The sequence below is a fragment of the Oncorhynchus tshawytscha genome, linkage group LG20 (assembly GCF_018296145.1).
Source record: "Oncorhynchus tshawytscha isolate Ot180627B linkage group LG20, Otsh_v2.0, whole genome shotgun sequence".
NCBI lineage: Eukaryota > Metazoa > Chordata > Actinopteri > Salmoniformes > Salmonidae > Oncorhynchus > Oncorhynchus tshawytscha.
Window position 1 is genome coordinate 34,148,720 of NC_056448.1, and position 20,881 is coordinate 34,169,600.

The 20,881-nt window shown below is 44.4% G+C and overlaps 1 protein-coding gene across 1 annotated transcript in view; it reads left to right on the top strand.

The window, feature by feature from the left end:
- LOC112220160 (electrogenic sodium bicarbonate cotransporter 1) overlaps positions 1-20,669 on the top strand; it is a 90,740-nt gene extending 70,071 nt beyond the window's left edge. The window contains exons 18-26 of the mRNA XM_024381840.2: positions 3,837-3,998; positions 4,340-4,518; positions 5,958-6,030; positions 7,761-7,829; positions 8,105-8,278; positions 12,021-12,185; positions 12,971-13,073; positions 17,434-17,504; positions 17,691-20,669. Coding sequence (XP_024237608.1) covers positions 3,837-3,998; positions 4,340-4,518; positions 5,958-6,030; positions 7,761-7,829; positions 8,105-8,278; positions 12,021-12,185; positions 12,971-13,073; positions 17,434-17,474 — 966 coding nt within the window. The 3' untranslated portion in view covers positions 17,475-17,504; positions 17,691-20,669. The remainder of the gene's footprint in view (positions 1-3,836; positions 3,999-4,339; positions 4,519-5,957; positions 6,031-7,760; positions 7,830-8,104; positions 8,279-12,020; positions 12,186-12,970; positions 13,074-17,433; positions 17,505-17,690) is intronic.
- The last annotated feature ends 212 nt before the right edge of the window (positions 20,670-20,881 follow it).

The following is a 20,881-nucleotide window of genomic DNA, read 5'->3' on the forward strand; positions in this document are numbered from 1 at the left end:
AGGGTGTCTCCAGTGGTGGAGGGCCTACGCTGTCTCGAGTGGTTGAGGGCCTATGCTGTCTCGGGTGGTGGATGGCCTATGCTGTCTCGGGTGGTGGAGGGCCTAGGGTGTCTCGAGTGGTGGAGGGCCTATGCTGTCTCGAGTGGTGGAGGGCCTATGCTGTCTCGGGTGGTGGAGGGCCTATGCTGTCTCGAGTGGTGGAGGGCCTATGCTGTCTCGAGTGGTGGAGGGCCTAGGGGGTCTCGAGTGGTGGAGGGCCTAGGGTGTCTCGACTGGTGGAGGGCCTAGGGTGTCTCGAGTGGTGGAGGGCCTAGGGTGTCTCGAGTGGTGGAGGGCCTACGCTGTCTTGAGTGGTGGAGGGCCTTCGGTGTCTCGAGTGGTTGAGGGCCTATGCTGTCTCGGGTGGTGGATGGCCTATGCTGTCTCGGGTGGTGGGGGGCCTATGCTGTCTCGAGTGGTGGAGGGCCTATGCTGTCTCGAGTGGTGGAGAGCCCACGGTGTCACGAGTGGTGGAGGTCCTACGGTGTCTCGAGTGGTGGAGGGCCTACGCTGTCTCGAGTGGTGGAGGGCCTACGCTGTCTCGAGTGGTGGAGGGCCTACGGTGTCTCGAGTGGTGGAGGGCCTTCGGTGTCTCGACTGGTGGAGGGCCTATGCTGTCTCGGGTGGTGGATGGCCTATGCTGTCTCGGGTGGTGGAGGGCCTAGGGTGTCTCGAGTGGTGGAGGGCCTATGCTGTCTCGAGTGGTGGAGGGCCTATGCTGTCTCGAGTGGTGGAGGGCCTATGCTGTCTCGAGTGGTGGAGGGCCTATGCTGTCTCGGGTGGTGGAGGGCCTAGGGTGTCTCGACTGGTGGAGGGCCTAAGGTGTCTCGACTGGTGGAGGGCCTATGCTGTCTTGGGTGGTGGAGGGCCTAGGGTGTCTCCAGTGGTGGAGGGCCTACGCTGTCTCGAGTGGTTGAGGGCCTACAGTGTCTCGAGTGGTGGAGGGCCTATGCTGTCTCGGGTAGTGGAGGGCCTATGCTGTCTCGGGTGGTGGAGGGCCTATGCTGTCTCGGGTGGTGGAGGGCCTATGCTGTCTCGAGTGGTGGAGAGCCTACGGTGTCTCGAGTGGTGGAGGTCCTACGGTGTCTCGAGTGGTGGAGGTCCTATGCTGTCTCGAGTGGTGGAGGGCCTATGCTGTCTCGGGTGGTGGAGGGCCTAGGGTGTCTCGAGTGGTGGAGGGCCTACGCTGTCTCGAGTGGTGGAGGGCCTTCGGTGTCTCTACTGGTGGAGGGCCTAAGGTGTCTCGACTGGTGGAGGGCCTATGCTGTCTCGGGTGGTGGAGGGCCTAGGGTGTCTCGAGTGGTGGAGGGCCTACGCTGTCTTGAGTGGTGGAGGGCCTTCGGTGTCTCGACTGGTGGAGGGCCTATGCTGTCTCGGGTGGTGGATGGCCTATGCTGTCTCGGGTGGTTGAGGGCCTAGGCTGTCTCGACTGGTGGAGGGCCGAGGGTGTCTCGACTGCTGGAGGGCCTAGGGTGTCTCGACTGGTCGAGGGCCTATGCTGTCTCGGGTGGTGGAGGGCCTAGGCTGTCTCGGGTGGTGGAGGGCCTAGGCTGTCTCGACTGGTGGAGGGCCTATGCTGTCTCGAGTGGTGGAGGGCCTAGGGTGTCTCGAGTGGTGGAGGGCCTACGCTGTCTCGAGTGGTGGAGGGCCTTCGGTGTCTCGACTGGTGGAGGGCCTATGCTGTCTCGGGTGGTGGATGGCCTATGCTGTCTCGGGTGGTGGAGGGCCTAGGGTGTCTCGAGTGGTGGAGGACCTATGCTGTCTCGAGTGGTGGAGGGCCTATGCTCTCTCGAGTGGTGGAGGGCCTATGCTGTCTCGGGTGGTGGAGGGCCTATGCTGTCTCGAGTGGTTGAGGGCCTACAGTGTCTCGAGTGGTTGAGGGCCTATGCTGTCTCGAGTGGTGGAGGGCCTATGCTGTCTCGGGTGGTGGAGGGCCTATGCTGTCTCGAGTGGTGGAGGGCCTATGCTGTCTCGAGTGGTGGAGAGCCTACGGTGTCACGAGTGGTGGAGGTCCTACGGTGTCTCGAGTGGTGGAGGGCCTACGCTGTCTCGAGTGGTGGAGGGCCTACGCTGTCTCGAGTGGTGGAGGGCCTACGGTGTCTCGAGTGGTGGAGGGCCTTCGGTGTCTCGACTGGTGGAGGGCCTATGCTGTCTCGGGTGGTGGATGGCCTATGCTGTCTCGGGTGGTGGAGGGCCTAGGGTGTCTCGAGTGGTGGAGGGCCTATGCTGTCTCGAGTGGTGGAGGGCCTATGCTGTCTCGAGTGGTGGAGGGCCTATGCTGTCTCGAGTGGTGGAGGGCCTATGCTGTCTCGGGTGGTGGAGGGCCTAGGGTGTCTCGACTGGTGGAGGGCCTAAGGTGTCTCGACTGGTGGAGGGCCTGTGCTGTCTTGGGTGGTGGAGGGCCTAGGGTGTCTCCAGTGGTGGAGGGCCTACGCTGTCTCGAGTGGTTGAGGGCCTACAGTGTCTCGAGTGGTGGAGGGCCTATGCTGTCTCGGGTAGTGGAGGGCCTATGCTGTCTCGGGTGGTGGAGGGCCTATGCTGTCTCGGGTGGTGGAGGGCCTATGCTGTCTCGAGTGGTGGAGAGCCTACGGTGTCTCGAGTGGTGGAGGTCCTACGGTGTCTCGAGTGGTGGAGGTCCTATGCTGTCTCGAGTGGTGGAGGGCCTATGCTGTCTCGGGTGGTGGAGGGCCTAGGGTGTCTCGAGTGGTGGAGGGCCTATGCTGTCTCGAGTGGTGGAGGGCCTATGCTGTCTCGAGTGGTGGAGGGCCTAGGCTGTCTCGACTAGTGGAGGGCCGAGGGTGTCTCGACTGGTGGAGGGCCTAGGCTGTCTCGACTGGTGGAGGGCCTAGGCTGTCTCGACTGGTGGAGGGCCTAGGCTGTCTCGACTGGTGGAGGGCCTAGGCTGTCTCGACTGGTGGAGGGCCTAGGCTGTCTCGACTGGTGGAGGGCCTAGGCTGTCTCAACTGGTGGAGGGCCTAGGCTGTCTCGACTGGTGGAGGGCCTAGGCTGTCTCGACTGGTGGAGGGCCTAGGCTGTCTCGACTGGTGGAGGGCCTAGGCTGTCTCGACTGGTGGAGGGCCTAGGCTGTCTCGACTGGTGGAGGGCCTAGGCTGTCTCGACTGGTGGAGGGTCTAGGTTGTCTCGACTGGTGGAGGGTCTAGGTTGTCTCGACTGGTGGAGGGCCTAGGTTGTCTCGACTGGTGGAGGGCCTAGGGTGTCTCGACTGGTGGAGGGCCTATGCTGTCTCGGGTGGTGGAGGGCCTAGGCTGCCTCGAGTGGTGGAGGGCCTAGGGTGTCTCGAGTGGTGGAGGGCCTAGGGTGTCTCGATTTGGGGTTGGTTCTAGGCTGTCTCGGGTGGTGGAGGGCCTAGACTGTCTCGGGTGGTGGAGGGAGTGAGGGTGAGGAGGGGTGAAGTATCGGTTCTGAAGTTAACCACCCCGTTCTGCTCCAATCCCCCCCAAGTGGAAGCCTCTTCCCCAGAATAAAAAAAATAAATCACATTCTTTGCAAGTGTTACTTTACGCACACATTTTTTGGTCACCCTCCCTTCACATTTCTTACTGTCATTTGTGAGAACAGAGTAAGTAGTAACTTTTTAGGTTATTGTCTCGGCAACCGTAATATAAAATATATTCCATGAGTTAGTGTAATGTTATAACAACAAAATTACTTTTCTAACAACATCCTGCAACCATGAATGTTTACTTGGCAAGTATGATGTGTGTCTGTTGTCTTGTGTGTTTATCCACCCTAACCTACTATATATCTGGCTGTGTCTCTCTGCTCCTGGTCCCTAGCCCACCAGCCCCAACCGTGGCTGGTTCGTGCCCCCATTTGGAGGGAACCCGTGGTGGGTTTATCTGGCAGCATCCCTCCCTGCTCTCCTGGTCACCATCCTGGTGTTCATGGACCAGCAGATCACCGCCGTCATCGTGAACAGGAAGGAGCACAAACTTAAGGTAGAGGGGATGGAGGGGAAAGGGAGGGGTGGATGTAGAAGAAGGGAGGATGGGAGGGATGGAAGGGGAACATTGAGGGATGAAGGGCCAGTGGGTCAGAGGGGTAAGGAGATTAAATAAGATAATGTCTTAAGATAAGAGAATGAGGCACAGCAGAAGAGGGAAGAAATGGCTTTAGGGGTTAGGTGAAGAGGGGTAGAGACTGAAATGGGAGCTCTGGGGGTGTTTTTCAACACTTTGTATTGGATGTTACATCAATAGTAACTTGTTTAAGGAACTAGACTCTGTTTGCTTGTGGTTAGTGGTTACTGACACACCTTCTCCTCTCCTGGTCCTCACAGAAAGGGGCAGGCTACCATTTGGACCTGTTCTGGGTAGCAATACTTCTGATCGTTTGTTCCTTCATGGGCCTGCCCTGGTACGTGGCTGCTACTGTCATCTCCATCGCCCACATCGACTCTCTGAAGATGGAGACCCAGTGCTCTGCCCCTGGGGAGCAACCCAAGTTCCTGGGTGTCAGGTGGGTGAGCGGGGAGGGAGGTGGGGAGGAGGGGAGGGAGTTAGAGAGTTGAGAGGTAAGCGAGGAGGGAGGGTCAGTGGAGCGAAGAGAGTTATCAGAGCAGAACGATTCCTGGCTCTTTCACATGCAGCCTACAAAGGCCTTAGTTTCACTTTGTTGCCATTCCCACCTAAGGTATGTTTTTTGTTTTGTTTTAAATTGATACATGACATTTTACACTCCCATAGACAGGGCTCTAAAGTGAAAAAGTAGTTTTATTTTGGGAGCACTGTGCATCTAGAAAAAATATCTCCCAGATAATGTTGTAATAATACGGTTTCACTATACCGTTGTTTCCGAGTGCCCTCGAGTAAAAACACGAAGCCGATAGTGGCCGGGAGATCTGAACTATCATCTAGGATTGATGTGCATTTCCGGCTCATACATAAAGCATCCTCCATTCAGGCTGCAAAGGCATCATTTTCCTCGTTAACTAGCTTTAATGGTGAGCTGCCATGAAACACTGGGGAAAATATGTACTGTCTTAATTAATAAAACAACATTTTCTACCACCATTTTCGTATTTTCTGACAACTTAGGACACAACTTGCACACAGCATTCAGCCAAGGGTGTGCAATGTCCTAAGTTGTCCAAAAATACTAAAATGTTTAAAATATCTGACCCATATGGCGCAACATTTTTCCCTTCTTCCTATAAGCGGATCACCGAGACCGCATTTTATATTCAAAATTCATAAACCATGTCATGGGCCATTCTAAAACTACTTGTGTGTCATGAACCATTTGTTTACACTTAAGTCATGTAACATCATTGTAACACCTGCTAACAACCTGGTGACTACCAGTAGACCTATATCCAAACATTTAGGGGCACAGAAAAGAAAAGGGATAGCTTCTTCAGGAGACCAATGATCATAGCAATTGAATGAATGAGATCTCTTGCATGTAGTCATCACAAACCTGACGTTTTTAAAGAGATAGTGTGTAATTTTACACAATGCTTTTAGACAATGTAAAAACCTAGTATACGACAACTGACTTTGTAATTTCAGTGACAGGTGTAAGTATAAACATTTGAGCTTTTATAATAAACAAATGTCTTTACAGTGTTAAATATTCATTTCTAGGGCACAACATGTGCTTTAAAAGTAGTTAGAATTCATATAGGTCTAATATAAGATTTATCTCAATCAACAACAAAAAGATTTAATTGTATTTTCTGGTGCTGCTAAATTTCATGTGGTACTCCCAACTTGTAAGAGTTACCAGCACCAGTGCTAACAAATGGTCATTTAGAGCCCTTCCCATAGCACTACATGAGCATGTTGAAATGATTTGATTGTCATATCAGAACAGTGGTCAATAGTTTGGACAGAAAAGTTAGAAAACTGACTATGGTGTCTGTGCAGTGTGATGAACTATGCTTTTTCTTACCTCAGAGAGCAGAGAGTGACCGGTGTCTTTGTCTTTGTTCTGACTGGACTGTCTGTCTTCATGGCTCCCATCCTCAAGGTAACACTTCAAACACCTGTTCCCTTTAAATCTGCCTATTCATTTCCCTTAAATCTATAATAATATATGCCATTTAGCAGACACTTTTATCCAAGGTGATTTACAGTAGTACTTGCTTACATTATTATATTTGTGGTCCCACGGGGAATCTAACCCACAAATCGACATGGTCATTCCCTTTAAATCTTACTGGATCACTGTCCTCCCCTTTTAGTGGATAATCCCATCACTCATTCAAATTGTGAAATATTGTAGTCATCCAATTAGTGAGTGGCCTAATTGAGATGATGTGAATCGGGGCTTAGGCTCAGTTTGCAGCTCAGTGAGCAGGTTAGTCAGGTTTCTTGTTCTCTTGTTAATAACCTGACCATTATAAATATAAAAGCTGTCATTGTCCTTACAGTGAGTGGGAATGGTACTCCCCCTTGTGGACTCTTTAGGGTAGTAGAAATGTTGAGGCCGCCTGTGCTCTTTAAAGGTCCTTTTTATCAAATAGTGTTAGTTCCAGGTGCGTAGGTATCAAAACTAGGAATACATAGATGGAAACCCACACGCTGGTGAAAATAAAGATACAAAACTGATGCTTAATTAAATACAAAAATCTAAATGATTTTATTTGGTCGTCATGATGCCAAAAAGGTGAAAAACAAAATATAAATGTTTCGGCAGAAATCACACCATCAGTGTAATAGGTAGGCACCCACACCTGGCTTCTGTTTAAATAATAATTACATATGTCACATGATCAAGAAAGAAAATCAGGAAACCTATAAATCAGTACCTAGTACAACTTAGCCTCCCGAGTGGCGCAGCGGTCTAAGGCACTGCATCTCAGTGTTAGAGGCGTCACTACAGAGACCCTGGTTCAATTCCAGGCTGTATCACAACCAGCTGTGCTTGGGAGTCCCATAGGGCGGCGGATTTGGCCGGACGACGCTCCTGGTTAAATAAAGGTTACATTTAAATCAAATGTAAAAGAAAAAAAGAAAAGTACAATAGAATGCATGATCTATACATTATATATATAATATACATTAGCAGACAGCGAAACGTCATGTGAACATTTCATCAGAATAAAGAACACATGAAAGTAATGGGTCAACAAGACCAGAATAGAGAGCTAGAGACGACAAGCTACTACCTGGGGGATATCTCTATCTCTAATGAAGATGAGATCTTAAGCTTCTACTGTAGTAGACTCTCGTAACAGCACATTCTATCAGATCTGTTCAGAGGTCAGCCACATGACAGGTCGACTCTAGTAACAGCACATTCTAGTAATGCCAGATAAGGTGCTTTGGCCATGTCGACAGACTGCTATTTTAGGCTGGTTCTGACTAAATGCATTGATCATCTTCTACGTAGAATAAATGTGTGTGTTGTTTTGTTATACAACATGTTATTTAGTAGAAGCTAACGACATACACCAAAAATATTAACGAGGTGCAGACTAACCGACTATAAACTTGCAAAACATTAGAAGGTAGCACACCCTATCTATGTGTATATAATGTATATCCCAGTGATTAATTGGAGAGTTAACTTTTGACAACATGTTGCATCGTTATTTGTCTCTCACTGTTGTTATTGAAAACAGGGTTAACCCTAACTTCATATCAGCCCTAAAAAATAGTAAAAGGGAGGAATGCGGTTTTTTGGTTATTATTTCTGTGGAAATACAGCCTCTATTACCTTTGTCTTGTTCACCCATTCCTGTTCTGTCTTCCCAGTTCATCCCTATGCCCGTGCTCTATGGCGTGTTCCTCTACATGGGCGTGGCATCTCTCAACGGTGTCCAGGTGAGTGACTCTGACCCAAAATGCAGTCTGAAATTCTAGGCGTTCGTGATATTAGTCCACTGCTAACCAACATGGTACACCAGCCGCATCCACTCCCATGTATCTGGGCCTTACCTCTGTACAACTGTAAGTCAAAGAACACTCAGAGTCAAAATGGAGTCTGTAACTCTATGCCTGTTAGTTATTAGCCCATCAATAATATTGTCTGCGATGCCAGTCGCTCCCCACCCCATGTATCCTGGCCTTACTTCTGTACGACTGTGTCTGTTCATCAGTTCTTGGACCGGCTGCAGCTGCTCCTGATGCCAGCCAAGCACCAGCCTGACCTGATATACTTGCGCCACGTTCCCCAGCGTCGTATCCACCTGTTCACCTTCATACAGGCCCTCTGCCTTGCCCTTCTCTGGGTCCTCAAGTCCACTGTCGCTGCAATCATCTTCCCTGTCATGGTAAGATTAAGCATGCAACACACACGCACACACACACACATACCAAAGTTTATTTGTCACATGCGCCGAAACCACCAGGAATAAATCCACAAAAAATGAGCTATATACAGGAAGTACCAGTACCAGATAAATGTGCAGGGGTAATAGCTATATACAGGAAGTACCAGTACCAGATAAATGTGCAGGGGTAATAGCTATATACAGGAAGTACCAGTACCAGATAAATGTGCAGGGGTAATAGCTATATAGAGGAAGTACCAGTACCAGATAAATGTGCAGGGGTAATAGCTATATACAGGAAGTACCAGTACTAGATCGTTGTGCAAGGGTGCGAGGTATTTGAGGTATAATGTACATGAAGGCATGGTTAGGTGACTAGGCATCATAATAGATAATAATAAGAGTAAAATAAAGAACAGAGTAGCAGCAGCAAATGAAGGTAAAAGTGTGTGTTTGTGTTGTCAGTATGTTTGTGTGTGTGTGCGTATGTAGTGAATGTGTGATGGTTTTGTGTGAGGGTGTCAGTGTAGTGTGTGTGTATATAAATGTATAGTTTTGTGAATGTGCATAGAGTCCGTGCAGACAGTCCAGGTAACCATTAATTAACTTATGACCAGTGCTTGACTTGGGCCGGAGCTGATCGTAACGTAGTACCTTCACATTTTTGGGGAATTGCGTACCGTTTGTAAGGTCATGGAAATTAGTTTCATAATTGTTGTTAATGTAATTCATGAAAGGACACTTTTGAATAAGATCAATCAATAAAACTACATATCAGCCATTATCGTTTTGACTCTTCATTTCCAGTCTGTGGTGCTGCGAGTGTACCAGTGTGAGTGGGTCGTTGCCCGCGGAGAAAGAGCAGGTATACAATAATGACAGACAGACCAACTAGATCACCAATTCAAAACATAACTAGTAGCACTTATCTCTCTAGTTAACTATAGCTAACTAAGCATTAATTTAGCTGTGGCCTTTCCACCGGCACTGTAGAGCCTAAATAAATCTGCACCATTGGAAAGCTGGGATTCCCCTCTATTAAACAGTAGCCATGTAATTGTGACAATGTAAAAAACATTCTAAGAATAGTCTTATTTACAACTAACTTACTGTGCATAGATCTCACCTGAAACATTCATATTTGAGCCTTTTATTTATATATATATATATATAAACATGTTTAGTTAGATACCTTGCTTTGAAGTGGCCTACCTTATCCATTTGATCCCTGATTTATTGAATGAGGGGTTCATTTTAAAAAGACAAAAGTATTTGGATGTATTGTTACAATATTTTATATCTAGTGTGGCAACCATCCTCCAGGATAGTTACTGGGTTACTGTGCAGGCTTTTGTTCAGGCCCTGGTCGAACCCCATTGTAGCCTAAACATCAGCTACTTGACAGGACCTTGAGAAGCAGACTTGGGTGTTTCAGGGCTGGATCAAAAGCCAAGCCTTCTCACACCCAGGTGCTCTCTAGATGGAGGGTTGACCACATGTTGACAACATGTGACTAACAGTGCATTTTTATGTGGGGATTTAAGTGTCTTGGTCAATGGCAGGAGATGGTAGGTCTACATGGGATCAGACACAGCAGCTTTCCAGTGTCAATAATGCTTACGTTTTCATGTAGGCTATAATACTAGCCATGAACATTTGGTTAAAGGTCATAGAGAGGTCATGGAAAAGGTGTATGAACCCTTAACAGTGAATATTCAGAGGTCTCTATAGCATAATGTAATTTAGAATTTCGGTGAACTTAGTCTAATGGACAGACTAGGAGCTCGGCCCCAGTGATGTACTGGGCTGTCTGTACCACCCTCAGTAGAGCTTTGTGGTCTGCTGGTGCATTTGCCATACCAAGCGGTGATACAGCCAGTCAAGATGCTCTCGATGGAGCAGATGTAGAACCTTTTGAGGATCCAAGGGCCCATGCCAAATCTTTTCACTCTCCGGAGGGGGAAGAGGCGCTGTCGTGCCCTCTTCACGACTGTGTGGGGTGGTCCAAGGAACTTGAATCTCTCAACCCTCTCCACTACTGCCCTGTCAATGTGGATGGGGGCATGCTCTCCCCTCTTTCATCTGTAGTCCTTAGTCTTCCTGAGGTTGAAGGAAAGGTTGTTGTCCTGGCACCACACTGCCAAGTCTCTGACCTCCTCCCTGTAGGCTCTCATCACCATTGGTGATCAGGCCAGCCACTGTCGTGTCTTCAGCAAACTTGATGATGGTGTTGGAGTCTTGCGTTGCCACACGATCGTGGGTAAACAGACTAAGGACACACCCTTGAGGGGCCCGCGTGTTGAGGGTCCACTTAGCAGTGGTGTTGTTGCCTACACTCACCACCTTGGAGAGTCCCATCAGGAAGTCCAGGAACCAGTTACAGAGGGAGGTGTTCAGTCCCGAGGTCCCCAGCTTGGTAATGAGCTTGGAGGGAACTATGGTGTTGAATGTACAGCATTCTCACATAGCTATTTCCCCTCTTGTCCAGGTACGAGAGGGCACTGTGAAGTGCAGTTGAGATTGCTTTATCTGTGGATCTGTGTGATCTTGGGGCAATATGCGAATTGGAGTGAGTCCAGGGTGCCTGGGATGATAGTGTTGATTTTTGTCATGACCAGCCTTTCAAAGCACTTCATAATTACAGATGTGAGTGCTACAGGTAGATGGTCCTGGTTACCTTGGAGTCCTTGGGAACAGGGACAATGGGTGGTCAGTTTAAAACATTACAGACTGGGACACGTGGAGATTGAAAATGTCAACTTGTTTAAAAGTTTTACATCGGCCATGGAGAGCGAGATTACACAGTCATCCGGAACAACAGGACTCAATATTGTTTTCCTTGAAGCGAGCATAAAATGCATTTAGCTCGTTTTGGAGCATCACTGGGCATCCCACGGCTGGGTTTCCCTTTGTAATCCGTTATCGTTTGCTAGCCCTGCCACATACAGTACGTTTAGCATTGAAGCCGTTGAAATAGGATTCCACCTTCCTTCTATATTGTTCTTTTGCATGTTTGATGTCTGATCAGAGGTCGTAGCATGCTTTCTATGTATGCGTCCATGTCCGTGTCCCCTTTCTTTTAAGCAATAGCTCTAGCCTTTAGCCCAGCGAGGATATTGTCTGTAATCCATGTTTTTTGGTTTGGATACATTTGTATAGTCACTATGGGGATGACATCATCTATGCACTTATTGATGAAGCCCTTGAGTGATGTGGTAAACTCCTCAATGCTATCGGAAGAATCCTGGAACATATCCCAGTCTGTACTCCCAGTCTTGTAGCCTCGTGTCTGCTTCATCGGATCACTGCTTCAACGCGTCACTGGTACTTCCTGTTGGAGCTTTTGTTTGTAAACAGGAAGCAGGAGAAGAGAGTCATGGTCAGATTTGCCGAAGGGAGGGTGAGGGAGGGCCTTATAGGTGTTTCTGTGGGGAGAATAAAAGTGGTTTAGAGTTTTAGTACACCTAGGCATGCACAGACACACACTCACAGGTACGTGTGTGAGAGTCCGACATACACAAACAAGTACACCTACATGATGAAATGTACCAAGGAGCCAATTATAAACCATTCATACACGTGTACAATACAGTAGTGACACATTCACTTAAGCAGTGTGGAAACCGTTACTAACAGACACAAACACACAATACTATACAATGCATCCAGCTATGTACCCACCAACACAGTATATAGTAGCCATTATCTACCCCCACTGACGTGTCTGTGTCCGTCTCTCCAGATCTTGGCCCTGGTGGCAGTCAGAAAGGCCATGGACTACATCTTCTCCCAGCAAGATCTCAGCTACCTGGATGACGTCATCCCAGAGAAAGACAAGAAGAAGAAGGAGGATGAGAAGAGGAAGAAGAAACAGAAGAAAGGAAGCATCGACAGTGAAATCGATTTTGTAAGTCATTTTGAGGCTTTATTGAAAGTGGATCAGTCTGCTTTATTTCATGTGTTTCCCCCAAGGGATCTACCTTGTAGTAGTATTTGTAGTAGTAACAGTAGTAGTAACAGTAGTAGTAACAGTAGTAGTAGTAACAGTAGTAGTAGTAGTAGTAGTGGTAACAGTAGTAGTAGTAGTAGTAGTAGTAACTGTAGTAGTAGTAACAGTAGTAGCAGTAGAGGTAACAGTAGCATGTTACTTTTTGTAGAACACTAGCACGCTTAACTCATGACCTGTCCTCCCTCCTAACAGTCACACCACTCCTCCTATCCGAAACTATCCCTTCTGTGAACACTGTTCTCCAAATGAGAACTGGCTAACATTTTATGTTACGGTACTGAAATGAACACTGTCTGTCTGAGCACTGTCTTTTCCTACGGACATACATATGGTACAGATATCACCAGGTATTTGTGTAGAAACTACATTGTAAAATGATAATTACACAGCATGGATGACATTATGAATGACTTGTTTGTTTGTTTAAACGGCGCACCACTGGACGCCATTACAGTAGATACATGGGTCGTATTCATTAGGTACCAAACAGAAGAAAACACAATGAAACAGGGAGGGACTACAGTACCTGAACTTATGAGAAACCCCCATTTTGGTTTTCCATTGCAAAATGATTTTGCTATAGTGTGCCCTAATGAGTATGACCCAGGTAGTTAGTTGCCAATGTGTTAAATGAGTTGAAGTAAGTAGCAGAAAGTATAGCCATTGTTATTCTCTCCCTCCAGCCCCCTGAGTACCCCTACAATGACAAAATCCCCAGTATTAAAATCTCCATGGATATAATGGAGACGGAGCCCATGTTGGGGAATAAGGATAAGGCCTCGGACAGTGAGTACAACAAGACTGCATGGGGTCTCGTACCCACAACTGTACGGGGCTTAGAGCCTTTTTACACTATACTTCTTTGTCGACACATACCAGTTCCACAACACATATTTTGTAGTGTAAAGAGACGGATCTAGATTCAAATCTCTTTTCCAAGCCATCTCTTTAGGTAGTGTTGGACACTTCTGCACCACATACCCCCCTCTGAGGGGTATAGTGTAAAGAGAATGGGAGAATCTCAATTGCATACTCCTCGCCTCCTTCTCAAAATCCATTAGATGAGGAAGCCAGAGGTCCGTCCCCTCTGACCTTCTCTTCCAAGGGGTTTTGAGAAGGAGGCGCGGAGAGAGGACGCGAGGAATATGCAATTGAGATTCTTCCAATGACTCTCTGATGCTAATTACCATTATACCAGTAGAGTAGACAGCGTTTGTTGTCAGCCAAGACTTTTAAAAGTCCACACTTTTGTGAATCTTTTTATTAATCAAGTGTGCAACAGTATGTGCAATATGGTTTAGATCACAAACTCCTGTATAGTTTGAATAGCTATCCTTGTTTTGTCTGTACTGTGTATTTATGGTATGCTAATAACTGCACACATGGGTAAAGTAAGGATAGTGTAAGCAGGAAAGTCGCACATCTGTGGTGAAGAGAAAGAGATATTTACTACACATATTTATGTATTATGTGTAAAAGCAGTCTTAATGAGTGCTGCTAAGGCCTTCTTGGAAATGTTTCTCTTACCTTCTTGCCTCCTTCCCCCTCTGTCTCTATTTGTCTCGCTCGCTCTTTCTCTGTCTGTATTCAGACCCCTTGACTTTTTCCACATTTTGTTAGGTTACAGCCTTATTCTAAAATTGATTAAAAAACATTTTTTCTCATCAATCTACACACAATACCCCATAATGACAAAAAAGAAAAGAAAACGGAAATATAACATTTACATAAATATTCAGACCTTTTACTCAGTATTTTTTTGAAGCACTTTTGGCAGCGATTACAGCCTCAAATCTTCTTGCGTAGGACTCTACAAGCTTGGCACACCTGTATTTTGATTGAGTTCAAGTCCAGCCTCTGGCTGGGCCACTCAAGGGCATTCAGAGACTTGTCTCAAAGCCACTCCTACATTATCTTGGCTGTATGCTTAGGGTTGTTGTCCTGTTGGAAGGTGAACCCTCACCCCCCAGTCTGAGGTCCTGAGCGCACTGGAGCAGGTTTTCATCAAGGATCTCTCGGTATTTTGCTCCGTTCATCTTTGCCTCAATCCTGACTAGTTTCCCAGTCCCTGAAAAACATCCCCACAGCATGATGCTGCCACCCCATGCTTCACCGTAGGGAAGGTGCCAGATTTCCTCTAGACGTGACACTTGGCATTCAGGCCAAAGAGTTCAATCTTGGTTTCATTAGACCAGGGAATCTAATTTCTCATAGTCTGAGAGTCAATTTAGGTGTCTTTTGGCAAACTCCAGGCAGGTTGTCATGTGCCTTTTTACTGAGGAGTGGCTTCCGTCTGGCCACTCTACCATAAAGGCCTAATTGGTGGAGTGCTACAGAGATGGTTGTACTTCTGGAAGGTTCTCCCATATCCACAGAGGAATTCTAAGAGCCCTGTCAGAGTGACCATTGTCGTGGCAGAATCAGAATTAGTTGGTATTTACTACACATATTTAGCTAAGATGTTTTATATTCATAATATGCTTGTGAGATACTTGTCATTTATAATGTATTTTGTTGTACTATACTGTTGGCCGTTTCCAGTTATCTGTTCTCTGTCAGGGTTCAGTTACTTGGGCCACAGAAAGGGGAGTGGTCAAGCTTGTCTTCATATGTAAACGTATCTTTTAAACCATGTGAAGGGTTGATTGAGGGGGAACCAATTATCTCTTGGCTCCACAATGTCTGTGTGCCAGTCACTGTCTCTCTGTGATCTTGTCCAGGAGGGGGTGTATTTGATATATGCCATTGGGTGAGGTAATGAGGTAAGGTGGTCCTGAGTGGTACCAAGAGCGAGATAAGAACATAGTTTAGGAGACCAAAGCTGAAGGCTAATTTATAGCCAATGCTGTCTGGCTATGTGTGTCTTTGCTATAAAGGATCTCAATTGCAATGTGTAAGCACTCTCAGAGAATTCATTTATAGACACTGAATTGACCTGAGAGTCACAGGGTTGTGATAGAGCTCATATAAAATGAAAGATGGACTTTATGATAACTCTGTCTGGTGTGTGGTTTGCTCTCTCATGATTTGGTAATACAGGAAATTCACACTACACCATTGGGTTCTTGGTCACCTCCCTGACCAAAACCCTTCTCCCCCGATTGCTCAGTTTGGTTGGGCTGCCAGCTCTAGGAAGAGTCTTGGTGGTTCCAAACTTCTTCCATTTAAGAATGGAGGCCACTGTGTTCTTGGGGACCTTCAATGCTGCAGAAATGTTTTGGTACCCTTCCCCAGATCTGTGCTTCAACACAGTCCTGTCTCAGAGCGCTACGGACCATTCCTTTGACCTCATGGCTTGGTTTTTGCATGTCCGATCAATTGAATTGACCACGGGCGGACTCCATTCAAGTTGTAGAAACATCTCAAGGATGATCAATGGAAACAGGATGCACCTGAGCTCAATTTCGAGTCTCATAGCAAAGGGTCTGAATACTACAGTTGAAGTCGGAAGTTTACATACACCTTAGCCAAATACATTTAAACTCAGTTTTTTACCATTCCTCACATTTAATCCTAGTAAAAATTCCCTGTCTTAGGTCAGGTCAAATATTGACTCTTTACATCAACTTCATGTAATTGTCAATAAAAGCCTTTGACACTTATGAAATGCTTGTAATTATATTTTGTTGTCCTTAAGCCATTTTGCCACAACTTTGGATGTATGCTTGGGGTCATTGTCCATTTGGAAGACCCATTTGCGACCAAGCTTTAACTTCCTGACTGATGTCTTGAGATGTTGCTTCAATATATCCACATAATTTTCCATTCCTCATGATGCCATCTAATTTGTGAAGTGCACCAGTCCCTCCTGCAGCAAAGCACCCCCACAACATGATGCTGCCACCCCCGTGCTTTATCCCCATGTGCAGTTGCAAACCGTAGTCAGTTTTTTTTAATGGCGGTTTTTGAGCAGTGGCTTGTTCCTTGCTGAGCGGCCTTTCAGGTTATGTCGATATAGGACTCGTTTTACTGTGGATATAGATACTTTTGTACATGTTTCCTCCAGCATCTTCACAAGGTCCTTTGTTGTTCTGGGATGGATTTGCACTTTTCGCAACAAAGTACGTTAATCTCTAGGAGACAGAACGCATCTCCTTCCTGAGCGGTATGACGGTTGCGTGGTCCCATGGTATTTATACTTGCATACTATTGTTTGTACAGATGAACATGGTGCCTTCAGGTGTTTGGAAATTGCTCTCAAGGATGAACCAGACTTGTGGAGGTCTACAATTTTTCTTGGCTGCTTTCTTTTGATTTTCCCATGATGTCAAGCAAAGAGGCACTGAGTTTGAAGGTAGGCCTTGAAATACATCCACAGGTACACCTCCAATTGACTCAAATGATGTCAATTAGCCTATCAGAAGCTTCTAAAGCCATGACATCCTTTTCTGGAATTTTCCAAGCTGTTTAAATGCTCAGTCAACTTAGTGTATGTAAACTTCTGACCCACTGGATTCAGTGAATTATAAATTAAATAATCTGCCTGTAAACAATTGTTGGAAAAATGACTTGTGTCATACAAAGTAGATGTCCTAACCAACTTAAATTAGCAAAAATGTCTTAAACCTGTTTACACTTTGTCATTATGGGGTATTGTGTGTGGATATCTTTTTTTAAAACAATTTTATAAGTGGTCTAATGTAACAAAATGTGGGAAAAGTCAATGGGTCTGAATACTTTCCATGGGCACTGTATATATCTCTCTCTGTCTCTCCTTCTCCCTCTTCCCCTTTGTGAAGCACTAACCTCATCTTTGAGTCTTGATCAGATCTCTCGCTTTTCTCTGACTCTGCAGACATCCAGCTGTATTCTGCACACTAACGCAGATGAGCTTACTTTTCTAATCCTTTCTTATTGTTCTATTAACAGCTGCTTACAAATGCTTAATTAACAGCTGCTTATAAATGCTTAATTAACAGCTGCTTATAAATGCTTAATTAACAGCTGCTTATAAATGCTTAATTAACAGCTGCTTATAAATGCTTAATTAACAGCTGCTCCTACTGTGAAACATCATGGCTTTGCAACACTTGCTCGAATATTCCTCTTTTGCTGGACCTGGTCTGAATTATGATGATATTTTGAGAGTGAATATTTAAGTGGCTGAAACTTGTTAATGTTGTGTGTGTTTTGTCTTCTCTCTTAGGACCCCCGTCGTCTTTCCGTGACCAACACTCACCATGTTGAGGACTACTTTGAGCCCACTACTGTAGCAAGGTATCTGTGTGAGCGAGCCTGCGTGACTTATTCTATACCCCCAGACACCCACAGATTTATATAGTGTGACAATCAGTCATAGAGTATAGCGTGTCATGGTTGTTCAATCTCTCTACCTTCTCTCTGTCTCCTCTCTCTCTCTCACTCTCTCGCTCTTTATCCCTCTCCTCTCTTTCTATCTCTCAGTCTGAATCTATTGAAAAAAAGCTGTGCCTCAGATTAGAATCGACCTGGAGCCAGAAGACAACGGTTTCTTCTGGAAAAACTAGTCTCCGGGACCTGAAATGTCCCTCTAGTCTAACACAAACAACCCAACAAAACCAGCACTAATCAACACAGCACAAAGTGCATCTGAAATTGCACCATATTCCCTATATAGTGCACTACTCTTGTCCTCTTAGTGCACTACTTTTGACCAGAGCCCTATGTACTGAATGAGATGCCATTTTGGATGTAAACAAAGACCCCTACAGCAGCCTCATTTATACTGTAGCACTGTTTTATAATTCTCTTTTAAATGTCCTGCTGAAGTACATATTTTTAATTTAAGATAAGTGACAGAATTCTTTGTTTTGAGAAGAGAAGTATAGGAGGGAGCCCTGTGAAACGGGGAGATGTAAGTGTTTGTATGAGAGGGGGAGGGGTTGCATTTGAACATCCTTAATTTGCTGTCGAGGTCATGCTCTACACCAAGGAAAACGTTGAAGTTCTTTGGAAGCCATTCATTGCTTATTCATGGGTATGGTATTAATGATTTATAAAGCATTTAAACTAATACAATGCTTCATGTATTCATAATTCATGCATGTTAGGTAATTAAGTACAACACACTTTATTATGCAACTCTTATGGAGCTGTGAAGTTGGACTTGACTGTCCTATTCTCTGCCTGCCAGAACAGATCAAACTTAAAAATCCCATTATCATTTCATGTTCAACTGTCCATCATCATAGTGTCCTTTTTGGATTTCATGTGTTTCTGTCCTTCACACCTGTATTGTCATATTTATATATGCTAAATATTTTTTGCTCTTGAACCAAAATGTTGGTTTGGCTATTTTCCTTCCCAGTGTGTATGAAACTGATAAACTTTTCTGATTGGTCTGTTCTATTTGTTATGTTTGTTGCAGGGTTGAGGTCAATTACAATGTCATTAGAATTTCTAATTCAATTCTTGAAATCACTAATGAAGTGGAGAATTTCTGTTGAATTACATTCTAATTTAAAGAATTTTTAAGTTTTGGAATTGAATTGGAATTATACTGTTTGAATTGGAATTGAAAAGAAAATGTTTTTTGAGTTGAATTGCAATTCAATATTTGTACATTTCCCAGGTAATATAATTAATGCAAAAAGTGTCAAATCGACTGCAGGATTTGTTTTAAATCATTTAAACTTGTATTTCTATATTTCTAGTATAACTTGGCTATCTGAACACTGACATCAGCCTTAAAGCCTGAGGGAATTGTTGGGGATCATTTCAATTGGTAATTAAAATATTTTAATTGACCTAACATTGGAATTCAGAGGAAATGAATTATCTCTTAATTCAACGACTGACCTGGAATTATAATTGAATTTGTGGAATTAACCCTCGTCTGTTGTTCCTATCGGCTTAATAAGAGACAGGAGGACACCAACTACGATTATCTGTAGTAGGGATTGAAATATATAAATATACTTATTTGTAGCTCTACCTCTTTGACTTAATTAATGTACTGTAGGTGCCAGGCATTATAAGTACAGTATGATGAACACGTTATTATTATGCAATGATTTGTCATCATTAATACTGAATTATTTGCATGAAAGGGCACAGCACAGGATCTCTACCTTATCACTTTCTGAGTTTCTTTTGCTCTGTAACTAATTAATTCGAGATTTTTATTTGTATCACATTTAAATAAATGCAATAACAGTGACGCATATTATATTGCTGAGAGATTAAGTGAAATAATAATTACGTGTATTTACAATATGACAATTTTTCCAGTTGTCTGTGTGGCAACATTTTTATTATTACCTTTTCTAATGAAGTGATCATTTAGTAAGTGTTTTTTAAGGATATTAAATAATATTATGATTATGATCTACGATATCATTGAAGAATCACTGTGAGACAATGCAATATTGAAGTTACTTGTCTTGCATTTCTGCAAGAACTAATGTTGCATATAGTGTACAGCTTTTCAAAGTTCCATGACCAAATATTCATTCACACCCATTCAACATTTAATCTCCTCCACCAGCCAGCTTTCTCGGTTGCCAGCTCTCACAGATGCATTGCAGCCCTTGTAGAAATGTAGGCTTAAATTATTTACTTGTGCAAAAATTCCTGGACTGGATTTGGACTAATTGCAGTTTCTAAGTGGCTTGAAGATAGAGCTTTTGGTTATGTGGTCTTATTGATTACTGGGTTTGTAAATGATTTAAATTGTAACATCTTCAAGCATTCATCTCAGCCAATTAAATGAGATGAATCAAAAGTTTCACTGTGATTCTTATCTATGCTGTTATCTTCATGCTACTCTTACAGGAGTGTATGAAAGATAATATACTGCAGCGATAATATAATACAATTATATTTGTAATCTTGCGTGGTATAATGTCAAAAAATATATTGTATTGTAAGCGTATCTGAAGTATGATAGAACTGTGATGAATATCAAAATGATGGTACACTCAATCATGGTTCCCTATTGATGTCATGTTTTCTATCCCAACTATGCCAGCTCCCATCTTGATCTGTCTTGGGGCAAATGTTAGTTGTCTGTATATCTTGACAGCATATTAATTTTCTAGGTTTCTAAGTTTAGGATTAGTCCATGTTTTTGCTGTAAAATTGGTTGATTCATAGGGGGCTAATTTTATAAACCTTTCTTTTTAATAAAGTTGACACATTTGAGAATCTTTATCTACAGACATGGTTCATATTTAACAAGCACAAGCACTGAGATACAAGTGTCAGTTTATTGTAAAACGTAGAACAAAATATTCAAGCAATAAAACTATACTTTAAGATAAATGAATACCTGTAAGATGTATGGTATTTCATTAATAATCGGTATAGACTATTTTTGAATGAGTATGTTACTTAAAGTGAGTTATTTGGCATATTTTTCAAATGACATGCATATTGACAGCAATAAAGTCACATACGAAATTATTCTGTGTTGGTTTCAGTCTGTTAAATGTTTATATTTGATCTAATGTAACAGTCAGGCCTGGATTCACAAAATGTCTTATCCTCAAAAAGGTTATTGGAAAACAAATTCTTATATTTCTCTGGGCTCTGATCTCTTTGCAAAAATACTTATAAAGCCTATTGCTGGTGGTCAGATGCTGTAATTGGTTGATACGCCGCTACCATAAACGTTA